Genomic DNA, 22,887 nt, shown 5'->3' with positions numbered 1-22,887 from the left:
GGTCCAGTCCGCCAATGTACTTCATGGTGATCTCGCAGTGGCCCCAGACTGCGCTGACCACGGGGTAGAGTTTCTTGCCCCTCAGGCCCCTGAAGGCCACCCCAAGGTAACGGCCCTCCACCACGAAGGCCAGGGTGCCCTCGTCCATGTCCAGCACCACCAGGAATGCGTCCGGCACCAGGAACACCTCTTCCGACGGACGGCAACTGCGTTCCGGGACAGAAGGGATTGGTGGTCGAGTTATACTCGTACCTCTCTCCGCGTCCTTACACGATTCCTACAGACGTAGAGATGCGCCAAAAAGGTTACTAGCTTCGTCTCTGAATGGCTGACTTGTCCCGGTTCACGCAGTTTCGTTTGACCGTGACTCGCGACGAGAAAACGGACCGCGACATTATGACGGGAAAAGTCAACTTCTATATTGCTTGCTCGATTTCAATCGAATTGCATTGGCAAACCATCCCTGCCAAATTGCATTGTGCTATGTAAGTTTTGAAACTTGTTAAGAATGTTACAATATGGAAGTCAGTGTGTTCATTTAGGAAAACTATCCTTTTAAAATAAAATGAAAATATGCTATATTTATGTGTAATATAGTCATAGGAATACCCATAGCACATACCCAGCTAGCTGTTTCGCTATATGCATTGGTTTTCACAAATATAACCCCATAAGAAGATTAAACCTTTTTTTTCACGTCTGCCCTTTTTCACAAATATTTTTTTAGCATAAAAGAATATTAAAGTAGAAAAACTAACTAGCCAGGCATGTTGTTCACAAAATTATATCCCAGAAAACCACCGAAGAATAATTCTTTATTGTATAACAGGAAAACAATAGTTTTCCTATTACTCTCTAGATGTTGGTGGATGTAAATATGGCATTTTTTCAAAATCAACTTTTATAGCAGAAATTGTTTTTTCTGGGTAGCATCCCCCCTTAAAGGGACCATGAAATGATTTTAAAATCGAATTTCATCCGCCGCACGTCGTAAAAGGTGTGAAAAGAAACACAAAAACACAAAAATAGGGAGCCAAAAAAAATTATTTGCCAAAGAACTTTTAAAAGAAAACTGGACTCTTTTGCGCCTTCTTTCCTTCGCCTTTTCACTACGATGCATCCGCGGAAACGGAGCGCGTCAGCCGAATCCACGTCGCCTATTGGGTAAGAGCCTACCTCACCAGCACCGCGATCGTAAACAATAAATAGCCGGCGAATGTTTCCTAAAGGTTTTGTTAAATAATATTCAGATCCACATTTTGTAGCATAATTAGAGATGTGTGGCGAAAATTGCCAAATTTGATAAGGCTGAGAGCCAAGCGCCATCTATCGTGTGGTAAACGAAGCAACTACTGCACGTGCGCAGTAGGGCAGGGCCGACTTCAGACCGGCGAACGTTTATTTCCTTTGATTTCCTTCCTCTCAAAACTCTGACTGACTAAACGTTTATTTCTCTACGTGTTCTTCTCGCGCGTGCCGACTTCAAGCAGCAAGAAAAAAAGTACTTAAAACAGACCACGACGAACAAGAACGCTGGATCCACAAACACCCGACTCCGACGAAGCGAGCTGCTCAGAATATAGGCCTAGCAGGCACTCCGACTCGGCGCAGCGTTGCTTCGTCGCAAGACCGTCTGCCTACGACCGGCTGGCGTGCTGAACGGAATATGCCCGCGCGACCCTTTTGGATCCTTCCCGTATTATAGTTTGATCGCTGACCTCAATTTTAGATTAAGAGGTGAGGTCAATCTCTTCCCCTTGTTTTCCGAGGCAGTGTTGACGAACACTCGTCGAAAAGGGACTCTCATCGATTCTATCTTCTTGTTTTGTGTGATATAGAGCTGAAATAAACGCCGTATGGATTACCTTCGTAACACGGTATGCACACTTTGTTATTGGTATGCCATTTTTATTCTGACAAACTGCACGTCACTGTCGAGCTATAACAGTTCGTGGGAGGTATACGTGCAATGCCGGTCCAACCTTTCTTTGCCAAATGTCGCGTCAGTATCGAGTTGCAATCGTAAAAGAACGGTCCCGAAGCGCTTACCAACAGCGCGAATACAGCACTTCCATCCGCTCCGAGTGTGAACAGGTATTTACGTGGCTCTTGCTGACACTCGTAGTTCAAACGTTTCTTTTTTAACGTCGGCTCGCTCCTGCATCTCCGAGGCCGCTAAAAACGCCGCGGCAACTTGTTTCCATCTATGTCACTTTGCAAACGGCTGACACGGGCCGCCTTTTACCAACAATGAGAGTTGGGTTGACTTCTGGAGTCTTCACCGGAAGACTCGCTGCACTTCTCAAGAGGCATACCGGCGTATGGGACTAGTCCCATGCTGTCGCTGTAGCGCAACATATCTCATTGAATTTCGCTCAGCTGCGATGCGGCGATGAGAGGCGCCGATTCAGAAAATATGTCGGTGACATCAGCGCAGTGAAACCTACCGGCGCACCCCAACTGCCCCAACTCGTCGCCGCTAACGCTCCCATTATCCTACTGCCGAGAGAACTTCCGGTTCCGGAAACAGCGTACGTCACGGCTTATTTTGCAGTCAGTTGGAGAGAAAGAAGAGTCGATATTTCATTAATTCTTTGTGTAGAAGTTAATAAACCAAGACGAAAACGGATGCCTGTTCGGCATTCAGTGAACATTGACGATTTAATGTAAAAGTTATCTGGAAAAAGTAATAAGGTCATTTCATGGTCCCTTTAAGAGACAATGCACTGGTTATAAGAGACCGCTTTAGATAGTGCGTGGATTCAATCTCGCAAATACCCCAAAACCTTTAGTTATATGCGTATTATAATGATTCAAGGGCCATCTGATAGACAACGCCAGCGTGTACTCTTGTCGTAACCCGTCACACATGGTCGTAATGCAGTCCATCGTAGTCAAACGCAAATGCGTAAAGCGGCCTTCACACGTCTCGCAGATCCTAGAACTCCACGAATTATTTGCACGCATGCCCCGCTTCTGCATGAACAGTGCTATCAAAAGTACATCTATGAATGCGAAAGGATTAGCGTCGGGCACCCTTCTTCCGCAGTCGATGTGTTACCCAAGACAATCATTAATCTACGACAGTCGGGCTGCAAGAAGAAAAAGGAGTCGTTCGAGGTTGTTCTCGTAACCGGTGCACGTAAATTGGGCACCAGACAATTCTCAAAGCAGAAGACAGGAAGTGCATGAATATTCTGTCTGGGTTTTGCGTTCTCATAATGCGTCAATTCTATAAATTCTCACAGCAGGCCCTGGTCCAGCCAGCGCCCTAAAAAGAAGAGGCCTACAGCCCCTTTAGGGTAGCTATAAAGCATTGCAGCTCAAGGTACTCGGCTGTGTCCCAACACACAGCCAAACAAATGTTTCTGAAATTGTTTCTCTTCCTTCCAATTACATCTGGGCAGATGTTGTACTGCAATCCCTAATGTGCAATGGAAAAGGTAATCACATCCAACAGAGTGCACGCTGGGCCTCATCTCTGCAGTTTTTCACTTTTTTATTGGTGTGCATCCCTCATGGTGCTATACTGCCTCACTTTGTACAATAAAAACTCGGCCATCTTCCGAGTATTGCTTTCTTCAAAATCTGTTTTTCTGTAGATCTTTTTATTTCTTGTTTGATCAGAAAGGTTCAGAACTTTGCATCAAAGAATGCTGCAGTACTTCCTTTTCTTTTTGGGCTGCTTAACTGAAGCACTGTCATGTGTACTCATGTAAAAACGTGAGGCGAGCAAAGTGGACATGCATGCAGACAAAGACAGTGATAGACGTAGATGGAGCAGCCGATAGTTTACTGAAGATTTCGGCTCCATGTTCAGTGGCGTCAAGAAAACAATGAAAGACCTTTTATTGGACAAATTTGATTGTTGCCTTTTCTAGGAGGCATTATTTGTTCTCATTCACGTGACCTAGTGATGGTAAGAACTGCCATAAAATTGACACACCGTTCGAAGGAATATATATATATTCGCAATAAACAGTTAAGATTTCGTAAGGTCATCAAGGTCTTGGCAAGAGCTTGTACTCAGTTTCAATGCCTTGTACAGTCTAGCCCCATAATAATGAGCCCCCTCATAAAAAAAAAAAAAAAAAAAACAGCCCTAACAAAAAAAAATTTTTTATTTGATTTCCCATTTTCATTTATACATTTTCAATAAAATTTGGGTCCAGTATTAACAATGTAAATAAAACAGCTAAAATGTATATAGCAAAGACAAATTTCATGGTGGCCTAAAAAGACAACAATTTAGAATCGCTTCATTTAAGGATTTTCAAACTTGATTTCTAGGAGAGTTCCCAGAGAGGCTCTACGAGTTTCCAAATTTTCTCGACTGCACTAAGTGTTTTTCCAGATTAAGCATTGCTTTAGCGGATGTGAGCAACCCACGGGTATGTGACTATGTAGCGTACAAAGCACTCTTTAGTATATGCATTATTGTTTACATGGTCTCTAGGCTTCCCTATCCCAGCTTTATTGCTTCGATGCTGGCTAGGACCGAGAAAGGTCCCCCCCACCTAAAGGCCCGTTCACACTCTTGCGACCGAGTACGACTGAGAGAGACGAGATCTCTTAAAACTTCTTAAATGTTTGTAGAATGAGGGAACACACTGGCATTGTGGCGCCATCTATGCGGTGACCCTGGAACTGCATTTCACAAGAGCGAAGGTTTTGCGGGATTTCCGAGATCAAATGTGCGTAATACCCATAGAAAGACTCGTTTATACCATTGATAAAAGTTTTTCGAGCCAAAAAAGAAAGGATAATGCGCGAGAAATAAAAAAAAATATGCCGGACCGCCGAGTTTACACTGCTTCCCAATAGATGGCGCCAGTGTGTTCTCTGGTTTAAGAAGTTTTAAGGAACCCAGGTTTAAGAGGTCGCAAGAGTGTGAACGGGCCTTAACAGTCCGGCTCCTCAATGTCGCCGGGTTTAAGAACCCCCCTGGTTTAGGTATTATAGATTAGCAAAGCTGACTTTTGACTTCCACTCATCATAACTAGGCTGGACTGTGTAATATTTAAGCAGAGCAAACCTTTCCGAAGACCCGTACTCATTGCACGCCAAGCCAACACCCCGTAGATAAGAAAGCCTAAGTACATCCTCTAGATAAAAAAGCCCAAGTGGTGAATTTTCCTGCATCACTACTAAAGAAGGCCACCTTTCGCTTTGGCGTTCGGCTAGGAGTCGTGTTCTTACCGACTGGACACGAGTTCCAACCAAACACCTACGCAGCGCTAGTCTCAATCTGTGGCATACGGTGGCCTTGGTTAGTGATGCCGGAAATTCTGGCACTCAGGCTTTCTTATCTAGGAAGCCAAGCATCGTCAGAGAGGGAAGGGGAGAAGGGAAGTACCAGTGGCTGGGGTAGGTGACGGCGGGGTTGTTCTTGTTGTCGTGGTAGAGCTTGTTGCGTCCCAGGTCCCAGCCCCAGGACTCCCGGTTGCTGCCCACCAGGGACTGGTAGCCCACAGAGTGCAGGGGCGCCTCCCGGGTGGCCACCCCGACCACCGCGTGAGTGCCCCGCTGCCGCGTGCTCCACCGCACCTCCCAGACGTGCAGGCCCCGGGTGTAGCCCACCTGGGGAGAGACCACCGTCACACTTTGGCCAAATTTAGACCCTGTAAATAGAGTCTTTTGAGCTCCCCCCACCATTGCAGAGCAGCCAAAAGGTCATTCTAAAGATGTAAAAAGAACTTTTAAAACATAAGCACACATTTTATTTTCATTCATACCACTCCAAATACTATGTTAAGGATCATATCTAGGCCTGTCCAACTACAAGACACAAAAAAGAGTGCCGCAAGCACCACCCACAATGACGCTTAGTGAAATGTGCAACGTGAGCAGTGATGCGATTAACCCGTCGTTTCGGAGCAGCTCTTAAAGCAGCTAAAGGTTAATTTTGAAGCAGCAAAAAGAACTTTTGGAGCATGAGCGCACACTCCATTTTTATTCGCACCACTACAAATATTACATCAAGATTCATACGTTGGCCTGTCCAACTAGAAGGCAATGTATACTTTGTTTTCTCACCATGTCCAATTTTTGTTAGCATCAATTGCACAGCAGGAGCGATTACCCCAAACAAAAAACAAGCAGTTTAGTTGCGAGTAAAAGCACCAGACACATTTACGAGAAGATGATTGATAAAAGACAGCATGAACTGCAGTGAATGGTTATTTAGGTATGGAATCCCACTGAAGGAATGTTAGAATACAATCATTTTGAGCCCCTAAATTTAAGTTTCCTTCAGGTTCTAGAGGACATAATGAAACTGCACTTCTCAATTTAGATTTAAAAACAAGAAAGCTTTTGTCATTTGATTATGGAACATCAAAAACAATTTATATGTAAAACTTTGCAACAAGAATTGGCATGTGAACGATTAATATGCCTTCTTAAAAACAATCCTGGCAAACTCATTAAGGTTCTTCTCAAGCTTCTTCTAGTCATGCACTGCACCTGCTAATGTAGTTATATTTTACTCACACCTACCGTAAAATACCGGGGGAGCACCCAACCCACTCACTGAAAACTGGGCTAATCTAGACATGGGCACTTGTCCGGTCAAATCAGGTGCTTAACGTATGATTTGCAGAATTTCCAAGTTTGTGAAATGCAATACTAGTGGGCGATTGAACGAAGTGGGCGCTTCCACTGTGTTTTACGGTATATAAAAGTGGTAAGTAAACAAAAGAGTTGGCATAAAACATAAACCTACAGAACAATCCGTATAAATCTTCTGGCAATACCAAAGTATTCCAGCCAAATCTCGAATTGTAAAAAGATACCACCAAGATATCGCAGTCTATCATATATTCAAGTCAAACTTTTATTCGGAAATCGTGTCACGTCTCGCTCTGGAGGAGCACTTTCCCCTCAGAACGCAGGTGAATTGCAGCAAAGCAAGTCATGCAAATTCGGAAACACCTACTCTGCGGTTGCCGCTCCATTGCAGTACACCAGTGTGCAATGAGAAGCGCACACAATAGAACTAGCCCGCCAAAACAGAACACGAACATGATAATTATTGCGGAACTTCACAGTTCTGTCAGTCTTTGATACGAAATCAGATTGAATAGTACATTGTTTGAGGCAATATTCGAAAGCTCAGAGAACTCGCACAACCCTATTATAATGACCCAGACAGGTTGCAAGGCCTGAGCTATAATATTATCAGTATTATTAAGTTTTAGATCAATGTTGACACAAATTCGTCACATTTTGGTAAAATGTAGCAAGATGTAGCAGGATAAGCACTTTGGCGCAGTTCGGCACAAATGGAGCAGCAATCACATCACTGCATGAATGGAGTACTCACGCGACAGACCTTTCTCTGTGGAGGAAGCTGAATGTCACACGGTTGCGAGGGCGAAAAAAACGCGAGAATGAGGAGAGAGTTCAGAAAATCCGAGCAACCCCTTGCAGGGCAGTTGCTTGTAGTTAAGTCAGCACAGTCTTTCTTTTTGTGAATGTGCTTGTGATCTTCACAAACTTATTAAACAAAAAGCAGAAAAAAAAAACATCCCAGTTTAATGTTGATGACCATAACCCCTCCCTGAAAAGGGGGGGGGGGGGGGGGGGGGGGGGGGCCAATCCTTTTAACAGGACAACGGATATTTTGTGAGCTGGTTGCAGATTCTCCGCAGCTACCCACAAGCTCGGGGGATTAGCGAATGTTTGTGACATGGTGCACATAACCTCAGAACTCAATGACGTTCAATTCACTCCTCGGAGAAAACTATATAGTGAGAATACACTATACCATGCTAACCAAAGTAGCTCCAATATCGTGAGGAGTAGGGTACTGGATTACTGACTGTAATGCGAGTGTTGTGAAACCATTAGTCTCCAAAAACGATTCCTAGCAATATTTTTAAAAAATCTCAAAGTTGGATATCATTGCCAAAACTAAACTTAATTTTGAATCTGGCTTTCCAATTTCAAATTTCACCATGTGGCATTCTTTGCAGTCATCTTTTCCAAAGTAAGGTAAGAGAAAATGCTGACTGCCCATTTACCTCACGTATGGAGCATGACAGCTAGCCATAAACAGCAGATCACCATTTTTTTCTTTCTATCATTCTATTAGAGCTGGAAGGCTGCAACTAAAATTACTAGTGTACTGAAATGTTTTGATATAGGGCAATGACCTCCAGTGTTCAATGTTAACCTGTTCTAGCAAAATGCATGAAAGCGCAGATGGAAAACATTAGCTGCGTTGCACAGTGTACATATATATCGCAAGATGGCATTTCACTTCTCAAATAGTTACAAGATTAGCTTTCCCGAAAGTATGTGTGTACCGTCCTCACCGCCTATATAAAATTACACTGGGGCGTGTTTCTTACATCCTCACAGTGTTAAACGGGAAGAAAGGACTATGATTTCTTCCTTTCAGGGTGGATATCAAGCTTAACCTACACCAGCCAGATAGCAATGCATGTATGTGCACCAGGTAATCCACGTCACCCACCTCGATCGATAGCGAGGTAAAGGACGGACATGACTGCTTCTCACTGTTTATCTGGGACCTCCATTCGCTCAGCGTCAAACACAAGTCCCAGAAGAACACAGAAAATATCTGCTCTACAGTGGCCTCTGGAAAGCAACATAAAAGAATTTGACACTAAGGCCCCGTCATCCGGGAGGTGTTGGCCGTGCCTGTCCCACCTTTCCGCGTATGCAGTCGGTGCTCTGGGCCACAGGGTGCCGGTGGAAGGTGAGGCGGTCGTCGTCCTTGACGAAGATGTTGAGGGAGCGGTCCTCGGGGTTCCAGGCGTGCCGGCCCTGCAGGTCCCCACATGCCGGCGGCATGTCCAGCAGCAGGTCCAGCCGCAGGGGACGCTCCGGTTCACGGGCCCCGCCCGACGAGGCCCAGGCCCCACCCCGCACCCCGCCAGCCCCCGACACCCCGCCGGAGAGCCCCGACGGGAGCCCAGAGCCCACCTCCTCCATCGGGTGGTCCACCTGCACACCGGGAGAGAATCACTCCGTTTGACGCTGGCCTGGCCCTTCTTGTTTCGCATGCCCTCAATCGTGCAAAGTTAAGAAATAGTTAAAAGAAAAAAAAAATGTTTTTGGCTTGCGTAAATGAACCATGCATCACAGAAAACCGAAAACGCCGTGACACAAGCGTAGGTAACAAAATGTGAAATTTTGAGAAATGGCATTACCTGGATCAAAAAGTAAGGGAGAAAGACAAAAAATTTCTCTCAGAGCCGACATCCGCCTAAGCTTAATATCGCGAAAACAAGAAAGGCCATTGAGGGTGCCCATAAAAATTAGTTCAGTGAAAAAATCTTTCCAAAAAGGAAGAGTGCAACGTTTTCTTTCTTGCTACCCCAAGTGTCTTCCATTGAGATAAATACCACATCTGTCCGCAATGTCATTTCTTGTTTTGAAAGCATTAGGTTTCGGTGGACAACAGCTCATAGAAAAAGTCTGCCTCTCTTTTGCCTTAACCCACGTAACACAGTGTTTTCAAACTCTCGTGTTCTATCACCACTTCTAGAGTCACTACCTCTCGGGGTTGCAGCCTTTTGTGATTCATCATTTATTTGCACGAGCCGAAAAACGAAGTTCCCTTTTCTCCCAGGTAACCGACATACCGTAGAATACCATGCATCCACCCATTCCGCAACCACCACCCACCCCTTAAAATCTGAAACATCTTAAAAAATATGCACAGTACATCTGTAAGTAAAACTGATGACCTCAAATACGCCCATCCCCTATTTTTTCACAATTATCCTCAAATTTTGAGTGGGCACTTGCTCAATATTTTACGGTAGCCCACACAAATTCGGGAAGTCACAAACATTCCGAGGTTCAAGTTCAACCAGGTTCGAGCTTTCCAAACTTCTATCGTAAAATTTGACAAAAGTTTGACTCATGTTTAACAATTATGTGCATGCGCAGATTTTTGAAAATAAGCTGATGCCACCTGGCAAGGGAGGGGGTGCAATATGTTTTGGGTACATTGCTTCCCATTAACAAACTAATGATATCACAAAAAGTTCATGTTTGCTTTTATAATATTTAAAATTTAAAACAATCTACTGCATAAATCATATTTTATAAAAGATTAAACCTTTTGTGTAGGAGTTGGGCAACACTGTTAAAGGGGCGGTGCAACAATTTTATGATTAAAAGAATTTGCATCTCGTCATTTTTACGTTGTTTATCGTGTCCCGGAGGAGAGAGAAAACACCTCCTTCATTAAAAATGTTGCGATTCCGCTGCACAATCGCAAAGCAAAAGTCTAGCTTTTCCCCCCACCTGCAGCCCGAAGTGGCAGCCGAAGGAACTACGGCAAAAAGATTACGTGACCTCGCTCAACTCTAAGCTGCAGCATAACGCCCGCTAATGTCAGCAGAGAGAGGGAGAGGAAGCATCCTCCGAGATAGCACACGGGAACCTACACTGCACTTCGAATGACGTCACTAGGAGAGGGACCAGGTGTGACCCTGAAGGCTGGGAGTGAGTTGAGGGGTGCCCAAAATGCAAATATTTATCTTTTTTTTACGCAACAACTAAGACACGCAGGTGAAATCGGTTTTCTGTTCTTTACTTCAGAAGTGTCAGAGGGCAACTTCCAGAAATCTTTGACCAAAGTCCGGAAATCGTTGCACCCCCCCCTTTAGGAGTAGAGCTTCGTCAATTTTTTACAAAAGTTTGAAGGGTCACCAAACTGGTCGAACCTCGAGGTCCCACAAAGGTTTGCAGAATCTTTTAACCCCCACCCCCCAGACGCCTTTGAGCCCCTCCTAGAAATTTTTAACACCCCAGACTGACAATCCTGGACAACCTGGGGTCGAGGACGGCGTGGCATGGACTGACCTTGAGGCCCGTGGTGACCTTCTGCCCCATGTTGGCCCTCCTGCGGTGCCTCCAGAGGGCGCTGGGGGCGAGTGGGCGCCTCAGGGCCTTGACCAGGGGGGCCTCGTGCACGCAGGCAGACGGGCAGCGGGGGGGCAGCCCATGGCAGAGCGGCTGCCCCAGCGCCAAGGGCGGGTGGTGGGGATGGTGCTGGCGGCGGTGGTGGTGGGGGTGATGAGGGTGGGACTCCAATGAGTAGCCCTCAGGAGGCAGCAGCACTCCTGGGCCGCCCTGCAGGCACCTGCAATGGGGGGAAGCGCTCCTGTCACGACCAGAGATGTGCACCATGAGTGTGCGCACCAGGGAGCACTAAAGCACTTTGACGTGTTTGCATCTGTTGTACAAGCAGCGTCAAATGCACCAATGCACGAGGCACGTGCTCCATGCGGTCCTTGGAAGCGGATGGTGGCACAGCACTGAAATGAGCGGCCTTTGGAAGCAAATGGCGGTGCAACACTCGCTCGTAGCACGTATTTTGAGCGTTTGCACAACAATGGTTGGTGGTACTTGTAAGAAGTGCCAAGCGTGATTTTTATAAGAGGACTTTAGGGAGCACCATTCCCTGGTGTTCCTTAATGGGCTCAAAGTTCTGGTAGGTGAGCTCAAAGTTTCGGCAGGCTCAGTTCCGGCAGGCTCAAAGTTCCGGCGGGATCAAAGTTGACAAATCTTTCAAACAGCAGAAAATTTATGTATTGGAATGCAATTGTATGGTTTACCATATTACCCGGTCTAAAGTCACACCTCCTATAAACAGCCATTTTCACAAAAAAACGTTGGCATACGCCAGGGATGGGCAAAATACATGCAAATATGTATCGAAATACAAATACAAAATACTTCGTCAAAAATGTATTTAATTACAAATCTAACGACATTTCCAAAAAAGCATTTAAATACAAGATACAAATACAACCAAATGTATTTGGTCCCCTCCAAATACTTTTCCAAATACATTCCTCAAAATTTGCATCAGCGACTTCAGGGCACCTGCAACGGGTTTCTGGGTATCTCGTATTAATTTTGCATCGCACACTCGGGATTTAGTGTGCGAGGCTCTAGTAACGTAATAGCAATATAATCGCAAAAAAATGTAATCAGCTTGGACGTAATAGGTGAAAAAAGTACAGAGCTTCAAGCAGCTTTTTTTGTAGATTACATTTTGGCATTAGATCAACAAAGAACCGAGACGACCAAGACGCGCAGCGCTAGCTAGAGAATTTATTGTTCCAACTTGTGCCAGTTACGAAAATCTGGACGACCCGCATATTTAGAATGTTCCAGGCAAAAATATGGATGAAAATCAGGCTGGAAAGCATCACAAGTTGCCACAGGCACTTATTTAGCCAGTCTGCCTGTGAACGTCGATTTCGTCACTATTCTTGCCCTGGACTAGCACCGTAATCACAGTCACTAAACGCTTGTGCTCGATTGAGAGACACTGCATTCGGTGCAGAACGTAGTTTTCGTCCTGCTCTAGACAGTGACAATAAATTTGAGGGAGGTATTTTTGCCCACAAAATTGTATTTAATTACAATTATTTGAAATACCCACGATTTAGTATTTAAATACATACGTAAAATACATTACCGAATTTGTAATTAAATACAAATGCAAAATACACAAAGTATTTGAAATACGTATTTCGAATACTTGTATTTAAAATACTGCCCATCCCTGGCATACGCGTTACACCTCTGCATAAGTCCTTCATACAGTCGATGCAGCAAACCTGTGTTGATAAGCCTTTGTATGTGTACAGTGATCATGATATTTGCGCAGCAGGAGCTAGTTTCAATATTCCCGCCAACAAATTAAACAAAAATAGAACCCCAACAACTTTTTTTTTTTTCTATGAGCAAGTTGTTTTTTTAGAAAGCAGCCATATTGACAAGCACGGGTTATGAGGAAAAGTTGATCAGCGGCACCTGCAGGGTATGTCTCACAGATCTTGACTAGTCTTTGTCCGCTAGAAAAAGAGGACACCGGCGGGGCGGAGGCTCTGCCGTCCCTCCTTGGTCGTAAATCTCAATTCTGCCTACATGTCCCATAGTTGACGTCCATACTTATAAATGGGTATAAGTTGCACCGTTGTACCAGACTCACCCACAAAAATTTCAGAAAAAGAAAACGGTACTTTATACACCGGAAATTATAGTACTCAAAATGGCATATAATCAAACACTTCAAAACTTCACAGAAACTCAAAGTTATTTTAAGCTATGTTAAGCTATGTTACAGCCCAGTACAGTCATTTGTGCATAAGACTTCTGAAACGAAAATGATGGCCCTCAAAAAAGCAGGAAGTCCAGTGAAATCGATCTTCAATTCTTCTGACCCAAATGTCATCAATTACCATAATCAAAAACATTTCAAACATTGCAATCAAGTATCCTAACCGAAACACTATTGGCCAAGCAAGTTGGGTCCTCAAGTCTATCCTCGACATTACCGTAGAGAAAGGTATTGGAGCCCCCAACCTGACCATCGGCTCAACACGGCTGTCCGTGCCAGCATATTGTCACGGATGAAAAAGGATCAACGAGAATAAAAATTAAAAAAGAAAAAGGTTTGATGGGCGAACTTGTGCCAGAAACAAAAGAAAGAATGGGCATCGAGAAAGCAGAAGCGCCAAGGCGTGACAGCTGGTTGGCGCGAGAGTCGGCAAGGCCATGCTGGCATCCTTATCCATCACCCTCGGTATCTCGAACATTCGACTTGGAATGTTTGAGCATCAATCACTCGGGGTAAGGGTAAACACCAATCTAGAAGTATAGAGAAGAAGGAATTAATAAGAGTAATGTCCGGCGCCAGGCTTCAAACCCCGGACACCTGAGTGAGAGTCACGTGTGTTCCCTCTCGGCCATGCACGCGGCAATATGGCATTCATGTTTTCCCGAAGTATGTTCTGATTTTCGTACAGCTATGCCTTGACGTTTCATTAGAAAAAAACCAACCACTAATATTGATGATGTCCTGTAAACAAATCTTGCAGCTGTGTTTTGAGACGACAATCTATTGCCTTTTTTTCTTTTTCTTTTCTTTTTTTCTCTTGTGTCGGGCCAGCTAGCCTGCGTTATTACCCTTTTTTCGGCACTAATATACACCTTTAATAAAAACTTCAGCTTCGAAATATATATAAAAAAATTAGAGCCCAGAAGTGTTGTGACGAGACATCGGCCCATCTCTCGCATTTTCCTCACTTCACTGCACATCTGGATTTTGCAGTACTGTGGTAGTACCTCCTGCAGCCCCTATGTGACATTGCCCTTTATGTCGCTCACAAAAAGCTACTACATGTCATTTTCCACTTCATCTTTCTTAAAACGGATTTTAGATCTGCTAAGCAGAAAACACTGCCAAACACAGAAACCAGAGCTGAGAATTGATGCACAGTCTGTGTGCAAAGAAAGGAGGCATCCTGTACAAAAATATCAGAACAAAACCAGAACGAAAATTGTCATATCTTAAACTGGGCATGAACAAATGTCAGGTTCGACCTGGTCGGACGTTTCCTTTTACTTGCTTGTTTTTGCAGGTGATGTAGTACCTTTCTGCCTGATATTTGGATGGAGTGTTAATCTGGCATTTTCGATCCGATCTGAGCTGCTTCCAGAACTTCAAATCAAATCCATCCTCCTGACCACAACAATCTTAATTTTCTTTTTATTTTATTTTTAACATATGTCATATCAAAGTAACTTGGAAGGAGCGCCTTTTCCTTAAAGGGGTTATGACACGAAAATTAAACGGATAGATTATTCTTGAAATGGAATGCTCATAGGCTACTTAGTATATATACCAAGTTACGCAATTTTTAGAGCTCTGATGATTGCAATATTCAATTTACGAATTTTTATAATTTTCATCTGGCGACCAGGCAACACTGCTCAAGTTAGTCACACCATGGTGTCCATAAACCACGTGACTATGAACACTCTCTCATTCTAGGCGCCCCCATGATCGCCCAAGCTCTTTTCGTCGCGGTACGGACAAAACCGCTCAAACAGCTCGGTAAACTGAAAGCTATTCTCGCTCTCGCCCCCCGGCCGGTTGACCTTCCACCCTGCATGCGCCTGCGAGATATTCCCGGACGACGGTGACCACGGCGAACTCGTCGTCGCTGGAGCTCGTCGCCAGCGGGTCGCAGTCAAAAGGAACAGCTTCCAACATCTCTTGATAGCAATCACTCTCATCGCTGCTGCGATCAATGTCGAACACTTCGACAAGGCGATCGATGCCGTAGACGTAATCGTCACAGACCGGATGCTGGAAACGTGGAAGGTGAACGAGGAAGCTGAGAGTTGATATGCCAAGAAGAGCCGAGTCTGTGAGTGCGTGCAAGTAGAAACCACGCTGGAGGCTGGCTACGTCATCAGCCTCCAGGTCCGCCTGGATCTGTCCCTCCGAGGGGCCCGCATATAAATCGATTTATCCACGAAATTTTCGCGTATTTTTCAAAACAAATTTAGCAGGATTATAGGAACATACAATGGGTCCTAGCTGAATAGTTATGTAATATTTTATTTTTGGCGTGTCATAACCCCTTTAAGCATGGCTGCACTGTGGCGAAACGATACATGCACAACTGTAGTGTTCCCTTTACGGGTGTCGCTTCTCCACAATGCCCTACTGCCCGGTAAGAAGCGCCGCGCCACTCAATGGAGCTAAACTACCCACCCACCCAAAAACCTTGAACAATGAGAAACACTGCGAAGAGTGAAAGTATTGGCGGTGTTCCACGCATATGTCGAACCGAAAAATATGTTATTCAAATTGATAACTGAAACGTTGGAAGATGTGCCCTAGCCTACTGTAATAATGACCTGGCATTGTAGTGGGGTCCGAGTAATTGGTTAAAGAGAAATAACTTATAAAGCAACATTGGTGCCAATTCCCTACATTTTGGTGCTACACAACAGAATGAGCAGTCTGGCACAAATAGGGAGGCAATCATATCACTGCATAACTCATCAGTTACTAATACACAGCTTATTTGGAAGTTCTATGCCTTAACATCTACTGGGGAAAAAAAATTACAGCTTTCAGGAGATTGTTGGTGCCATGCTTGACGCTCAGCCGAGACTACACAAGTCGCCATGCAGTCGGCATGCATTCTGGCTGGAGTCTAGGATTAATGGAGTCAAGCACAGACATAAAAGTCGAGCATTACTAGTCTGCATATTTAAAAATAAGCACCCAAACATGGCTATTGCAAGTAATTATGGCAGTATTTCCCAGACTGTGGATCGCAAAACAGCTAGGGAACTTTAAAAAAAATGTGATTTTGTTTTTTTTGCAGTGGTGTTGAAAAAACGAAGTACAGTTCGCAGCTCAACATTGAGCCGGAACTGAGAGTTGCGGTGTCCAAACTCCGCTGTTGGTTTGTGAAACTGCTCTAACATGCAAGCACATTTTTTATTAAAAACAATAATTCCTGCTAACCCTTTTTTTTTTCTTTTTTGACTGTGAGAGTTCACAGTTTAGATTAGTGGTTCTCAAATGAGGGTCCGCAGAACCTTTGGGGTTTGCGAAGGCATCCTAGGGGTCCACGAAACCCTGCTTCCAGGCAATAAAAGCTGTCTTTTTTCAGATTGAGAATAAAAGTTCCAAGTGTCGGGCGATTTTTTTCGTGTATATGTCAATAAGAGAAGTCTACTACACACTAACCCTTAGTTATATCTATTTATTAAATCACTATCATAATTAACCAATAAATTTTCCTTCCCCTCACCACAAACAGGGTCTTCCATCATTTCCGCCAATCCACAAGGGGTCCGTTGAGAACCACTGGTTTAGATGATTTATTCTGATTATATTAAACGTCAAATAAAATTTAAGCGTCAGTTTCGTATACAATAGACTGATCTTACCGGAAGTTGTGCGATGCCACCACTCCTGCGGTGCATTCTGGTACCTGTAGTTAGTTCTCCCAAGTTTTCCGGTCGCATTAATGTGCGGCGTTTGAAAATTATCGGTTTAGCACGAGACTTCTAGCCGGGTGTTTACTCATGGTTTTCAATGAGAGGCTTCACGTGTTTTATGCCAAGGAGCTATGATAACAGCACCAGGAAAAAAGGCCTCGGATATTATGTCTTCTCGAAAGAAAGAAGCATGGCAAAGAAAGGTAAACAGAACGGGACAGAGCGGCAGGAAAAATAGGGTTTTTCCATTGAGACGCCTGTATTGATGGTCGCTCACGGATGCGATGAAGTCCGTCTTGCTTTCCGCTTTGCATTTCAAGATGGCACCCGATGCAATTCGTTATTAGGCCAATATTTTTGTTGCCGGAACATCAGAAACTCCGAAGAGCCTGCATATTCTCACTACGCATAGGCGCAAGGGTATTCAATTTTGTTTCCACGTTCGACGTGTGGTTCGAGTGTTTGTGTGTGATCTGTGATGTCATTTCTCCGACTGACGGAATGACGAGTTCCAACTTACGACTACTCATCGCCCCGAGGATATGCCGCTGCTGCCTTTGGACCACGCTGCAAGGTAAACTGGCCTAGCAAAAATAAGACTCTCTTTCTTTCGGCATCTTGTTCTGTAGCACAAATTTGTTAAACCTTCAATAGATAATAGATTTTGGTTCTGTGATTGTTCAGAATTACACTCGCCCTATAATGGGCCCTAGTGTTTGTGGGAGGACGGTTGCTCCGATTTTTCAGCATCGAGATTGTTGTTTGGCTGCTCGATTTCTTGTGACAGTATAGCCTGCCGGTAACAGCCAGGCGGTGCCAGTAGCGTGAAAGCCCAAGGTTATACAAAAAGCCTATACGTCTTCGCAGTAAAAGCGCACTCTGGTGATACATAGTCACGTTCCAATTGGCCTGCCAGGCCGCAGATTCCACCGTACTTGCATGTTATGCAATCACAGCTTCCTGGCCTACCCAGTATTTCTTGCTTCAGTTACTAAGCTATAGCAGCACCACCAGAGCAATAGCTCGCGTTTGAACAATGCAGCTGCCACTCCCAAGCATACCCAATGTTTCTTGCTTCAGTCACTAGATAGTGCCAAACCAAACAGCATTGCAGGCTGCCTATAGACCAGTGTCCGAAATACTAGCCCTGTGATAAAAAGGTGAAATAATAATCTCAAGCACAGGCTCTTGTGATGAGAGGGGCTGTGCATAAAACAAGGCTCTTGCTCTTTACAGCACTCTTGGCATTGGTGTTGTTCTCGTAGCTTCGTCACTGCCTTTCCAACGCTCTTGCACTACGATATGTGTGAAGGTTTCTAAAAAAAAAACTCAGTCTCGCAAAAAGCGCCGCCCCCCTCCCCTCTTTTTACCGTGTCATTGCGTCAGCATAAACGAACATGGCGGCCCCCATGGAACAGAGCAGACACTGGTCTATAGCTATCCTTGTGTTTTGTCTGACCTTCATGCATTGGTAATGGAGTGCTACCTCAAAGAGCAAGGTAGTTGTGTGCTGTGAGGAAGCTTTTAAAGTTGATGGGCCGCACCTACGACGACGGTAGAACAGTGAGCCACCACACACGCCCGTATTTCAGTACATAAAGGCTGCTCGTTTTAAAAAATGACAATGCAGCTTTACTTGCTTTACCTTAACAGCGCCTCGCTAATCTTTGCATGAGCGTCCCTACCGCGAGCCCACACTGCTTCATCATGGGGGAAGGATTTATGCCATTGCCCCTTTCCCCGAAACAAAATTCTGGCTATGCCACTGCCTGGGCCATATTTATTATATTCTGTCCGCATCAGTTTGACCATCTTAGATTCCTTTTTAATACCTTTTAATTTTATATTTAAATGCTCGCCTAGGATTTTTTTTTCTTTGCCGTTTATACTTATTTTTTTACCTTAGCCAAGAGGTTTAAAGACCACTGCTCTAAGTGAAGCTTCTTGGATGGCTCTATGCACCTTTCCAGAGCTTATTAACCAAGTGAAAAAAATTAAAGACGTTTACAAACCTCTGTAATGTGAAACTAGAGCGCAGTTCTTGAGAAGGAAGAGGAGAGGGTATGCCTTTCCTCCTCCTCCGTACCCTCCAATCCTCCTCTTCTTCCCTCCTCCTCACCTCCTGCCGCTGAATTTGTTCATGGGTGACGTGACACGAATCCCGACGTCAATTTCCCTGCTAATTTTAGCGGAGAAACTTACTTACCCCTTTAAACTTGGCAGGGAAACTTTCCTGCTAAATTCAGCGGTAAAACTTAACCCGCTAAATTTAGTGGGGAAATTTTTTCCGTCTTACATGTGTTTCGCGCTATCAGTGCAAAACACATGTACGACGAAACCGTCCAATCCGACGTCCGATCAGGCAATACGACGGTCGGAAGCGAGGGTCTTCAACACCCTCCGGTGCTACGAAAACTCTCGCCCCCGAAGGTCATTCCGGCAGTTCGCACGTCGGATTGGACGGTTTCGTCGTACACTCGGTCGGACTCAAGCAAGTGTGAGAGCCAGCCTTTACGGGCACATCAAACCCGTAAACCGCGCTCCACAAAAGACGGTCAAAAGTTTTCTACTCGGGCTATTACAGTGCACAAATCTCTAAGAGCCCTTTCAAAGGTCACATGTCAATTGACAGTGAGTCTGACACATTGCACAATTGCGGAACAACTGACACCGCACAACGTGCGAGTCTAAAAACGTAGATGGCGATGGTAACCACAAAGGCTGCAAGCGCAAAGTTTCAACTTGTGTCATAGCCTCCTATAATATATATTATAAGGAGACTATGCTTGTGCTTCTGCCGCTTGTGCAGCCAAGGCACTATCAAACGCAAGGATTTTGCGCCTGTAGCCGCCATTGTGCAGAGATAACGCAGCTTGAAACTTGGAGGGGGGCTACACTTTTGAAGGGGGCTTATTTGAAGTATTGAGAGACATTCCATTTATTTCCAAACCCTCACACGGCCTAGGCGCAAGCGTCATTCCATCCTAGTCGGACACAATAGGGAGTTTTAGAATAACATACGAAACTTTAGCGTACGGTAGCGCTAAATGTAGCACTTGTGCTAGCGCACGCTACGCAAGTGTGTTTTAGAATAGCGTTTCTTCACCGCGATGGAAAAGTCCAAGCATCTCGCGCTTGCAACGCCACCAAGATGCAGTAACAATTTTTATTTCACACACGAAATGCTGTAACCTGAGAGAAAAACATGATTTTCGGTTCAAAGTGACATTTTATATTTGTGCAATAAGGACTTGTAGTAGATCATTTTTTTCCTCCGCTACGGTAACCGTAAACAAAACGCCGAAGCTGCGCATGCGCTCCACCAGCCTTGTCTGCATAGTTTGGTGGATTACGGAACGCTATCCGGGTGCTTAGCGGGCTGCGGAAACGGTCTACTACAACTTCCTAATAGAGAGTTTTTGTAAACCGCGTTTCCCCCTCCGCTAAGCCCTCCGCAACGAAGAAGCCGCTACTGCGCCTGCGTGCCAATGGCCTTGACTGTAGACTTACGGGTATCGTATCAGTTTGTGGAGCGCTTAGCGGAAGGGGAAACGCGGTCTACGAAAACTCCCAATCAGGGAGTTTTCGTAGATCGTTTTCGTCGTCGCGCAACGTTCTCCGCAACCCGTTACGATGCCCAGAACTCTACAGCCAAGGCCACCGGCACGCAGGTGCAGCAGCGGCTTCTTCGTTGCGGAGGGCTTAGCGAAAAGAAGAATGCGGTCTACGATAACTCCCTATCATGAGAATGCGATGGGAGCGGTACACCAGTCGTGTCCGCTTGCGTCGCCTCAGCAAAAGAGATCTCGCCTTCGCCGAGAAACGTTCGCGCATCGGAAGCAGCCAGTTGCCGGCAATCGTTACCCACCTTGCTGGGTCTTCCAAAACGTTTCTGACGTGCACCTCCCATAGAAGTGCAATGTCGTCCTGTGTTGAAAATCGCAGCCGCTAGGATGTCGCCGACGTCGCGCTCATGACGCCTCCAAAGCGGTCAAAGTCGCAGTCCTGGGAGCCGCCATTTTTTAACTGTGCTCATCTTGGCTTTAGCCAACTTCTCATCACGAATCCTTCTTTGAGGAGCGCAAAAAGACTCTTTGAGTACGCACGCAATTTCTGAAAAATAGCGTACGCGAAAATAGGACTCGCAAAGCGCAAACTGAAGTTAGCGTTCGACGCATGCACAGTTGCAACGACGCTATTCCTTGCGTATGCGAAACTCTACTGTGCACTATTCTAAAACTGCCTAATACTTTTAACAGCTTCTCAAGGTGTATGATACCCTGACAGTAGCCCGCAAGATTCGTGCAAACGGCGTGCCATTCTGTGCCGTCCTGCACACCAGCTGATATGTCTCGCCGAGAGACTTTGTAGATTATGGTGTTTTAAAAAACTGTCGGCTGCTATCCTTCCCAAAAGCTTTCTCTTTCAGTTGTTCCCACCAGTTTCTGTTCGCGCTTTCTTAGAAAAAGCGATGACATTGTTGAACGGGCCCAACTATGCTCCGCAGTCGTTACGGTTTGCAGCTCGCAGGAAAAAGGCCAAGGCACACATCAATGTTTTCCTGGAACTTTTCTGACAGCATATTTTTCAACTGATTCACTCGGAAGATTTCACTTATGAACGGAAACTCGTCCGTAGTGAATCTAGCTCCGACAAGAAAGGCGACCCTGTACAGAACAGTAAGACGCAACGATACTATGACAAGGTTGGAAAAGTATAAGTGCATATCAGTGTTACGGATTTCCTTCCGACCATTAATGACGTCTCTAACATAAAAACGTAAACAACTGCATAACTTTAAAAAAAAAGGAGTGAATGGTGAGTTCACAGTCTTTTGTAAGATATCATACGAAGAAAACTAGGGGTAGGAGCTACAAATCGTGGATCCTAAATTGGTCTGTGCATCCAAAGCCAACCTGGTTTTGTCTTTTTTTTTTATATCCAGTTTTTAGTTTTGAACCGTTGTGAAAAATATTGTTCCGACAACGAAAATGAACAGATGCCGTATCCGACCGAGAGCGAACATGGCAACCTCACACGAGCTTACATGCTGGCATCAAGCGTACGTGTCCTTGCCATGTTCTCTTTGGCGTCGCTTCGTTCTCCCCTGCGCCTTAAATTACAAATTAGTTCCAACTCGCGTCACAACCATCTGACAAATATCAAACCGGGTCCAACATCAAAAAAAAAAAAAAAAAAAAAATTTCGGATTTCGTTGAGCGTCCTTCGAAAGCTAGAGTCAACAAATTTGGTACGGCGTTGTTCGGAGGAAGGCGACCGACACCGCACGACAAGACGCGCGGGGCAACCGTTCGTGCCTTTCCTAACGTTGTACAGTCGAACATCGTAACCGCACTACCGATCAAAAGGGCCGAAGAGACCAGTGGTGAGACCTGGGGGGGAAACGCTCGCCTCGACAAACATCGACCCAACACTGAGGCGGGCCCGCCACTGAGTCGACGCTGGCGAGGCGAGAACGACAGGACGACCCTTCGGCGACTCGGAGAGCCTCGATCGTGCACGCGCTGCTAAAGCCCAACGCAAGGGGCGACGAGCGTGTGCTCGGGCGTCCGAAGGAGACGCCCTGTCGTTCTCACCCTGCCAGCGCCCCACTACAATGAGTCAGTCGGCCAACGGGTCGATCGCTGCTCGCGCGTGCAGCCGCCGGATCCATGGGGAAAGCCGGCCGCGAGACGCCGGTGAGACCGAAGCCCGCTCGCGGCGGCCGACAGCGCGGCGCCGCCCAGAGGGCAAAGGCACGTAGGGGCGTACGGCACGCCGCCGGTTCAACGGCGCCCCGTGTGCCTAGATTAGGGTGTTTTCAACTGCTCCATCGGGGTCTACAGTGGTTCATAGAAGAGGTCGAAAGCGTTCGTCGTCTGCGAGCGTCTCTGCCTTTCCGTCCGCTTCCCTCCTCTCCACGCGACAACGCAACGCATGCGCACTAGCGGCCCGCTAGGACTGCAATCGCTCTGCATGGTTTGAGTTGCCCCCTCTCTCCGATCCAGGCTCTCCGCGGCGTCCCGTTAGCAGCAGCAGGCGCCCCTTGCGCGCTCAGCCGCTTCCGTCCGCCGGAGACCA

The 22,887-nt window shown here is 45.7% G+C and overlaps 1 protein-coding gene across 2 annotated transcripts in view; it reads right to left on the bottom strand.

Moving 5' to 3' along the window:
- LOC8038030 (SPRY domain-containing SOCS box protein 1) overlaps nt 1–22,887 on the bottom strand; it is a 98,061-nt gene that overhangs the window by 9,145 nt on the left and 66,029 nt on the right. For both annotated transcript variants that reach the window (XM_040498808.2, XM_029970438.4), the window contains exons 2-5: nt 10,846–11,125; nt 8,677–8,973; nt 5,357–5,580; nt 1–206 (exon numbers count right to left, since the gene is read on the bottom strand). In XM_040498808.2, coding sequence (XP_040354742.1) covers nt 1–206; nt 5,357–5,580; nt 8,677–8,973; nt 10,846–10,875 — 757 coding nt within the window. In that variant the 5' untranslated portion in view covers nt 10,876–11,125. The remainder of the gene's footprint in view (nt 207–5,356; nt 5,581–8,676; nt 8,974–10,845; nt 11,126–22,887) is intronic.

Source organism: Ixodes scapularis, unplaced genomic scaffold (genome assembly GCF_016920785.2).
Source record: "Ixodes scapularis isolate PalLabHiFi unplaced genomic scaffold, ASM1692078v2 PGA_scaffold1__304_contigs__length_218370807, whole genome shotgun sequence".
Lineage (NCBI taxonomy): Eukaryota > Metazoa > Arthropoda > Arachnida > Ixodida > Ixodidae > Ixodes > Ixodes scapularis.
The sequence above is the reverse complement of the archived record's forward strand: the minus strand, read 5'-3'. Positions and strand labels throughout refer to the sequence as shown.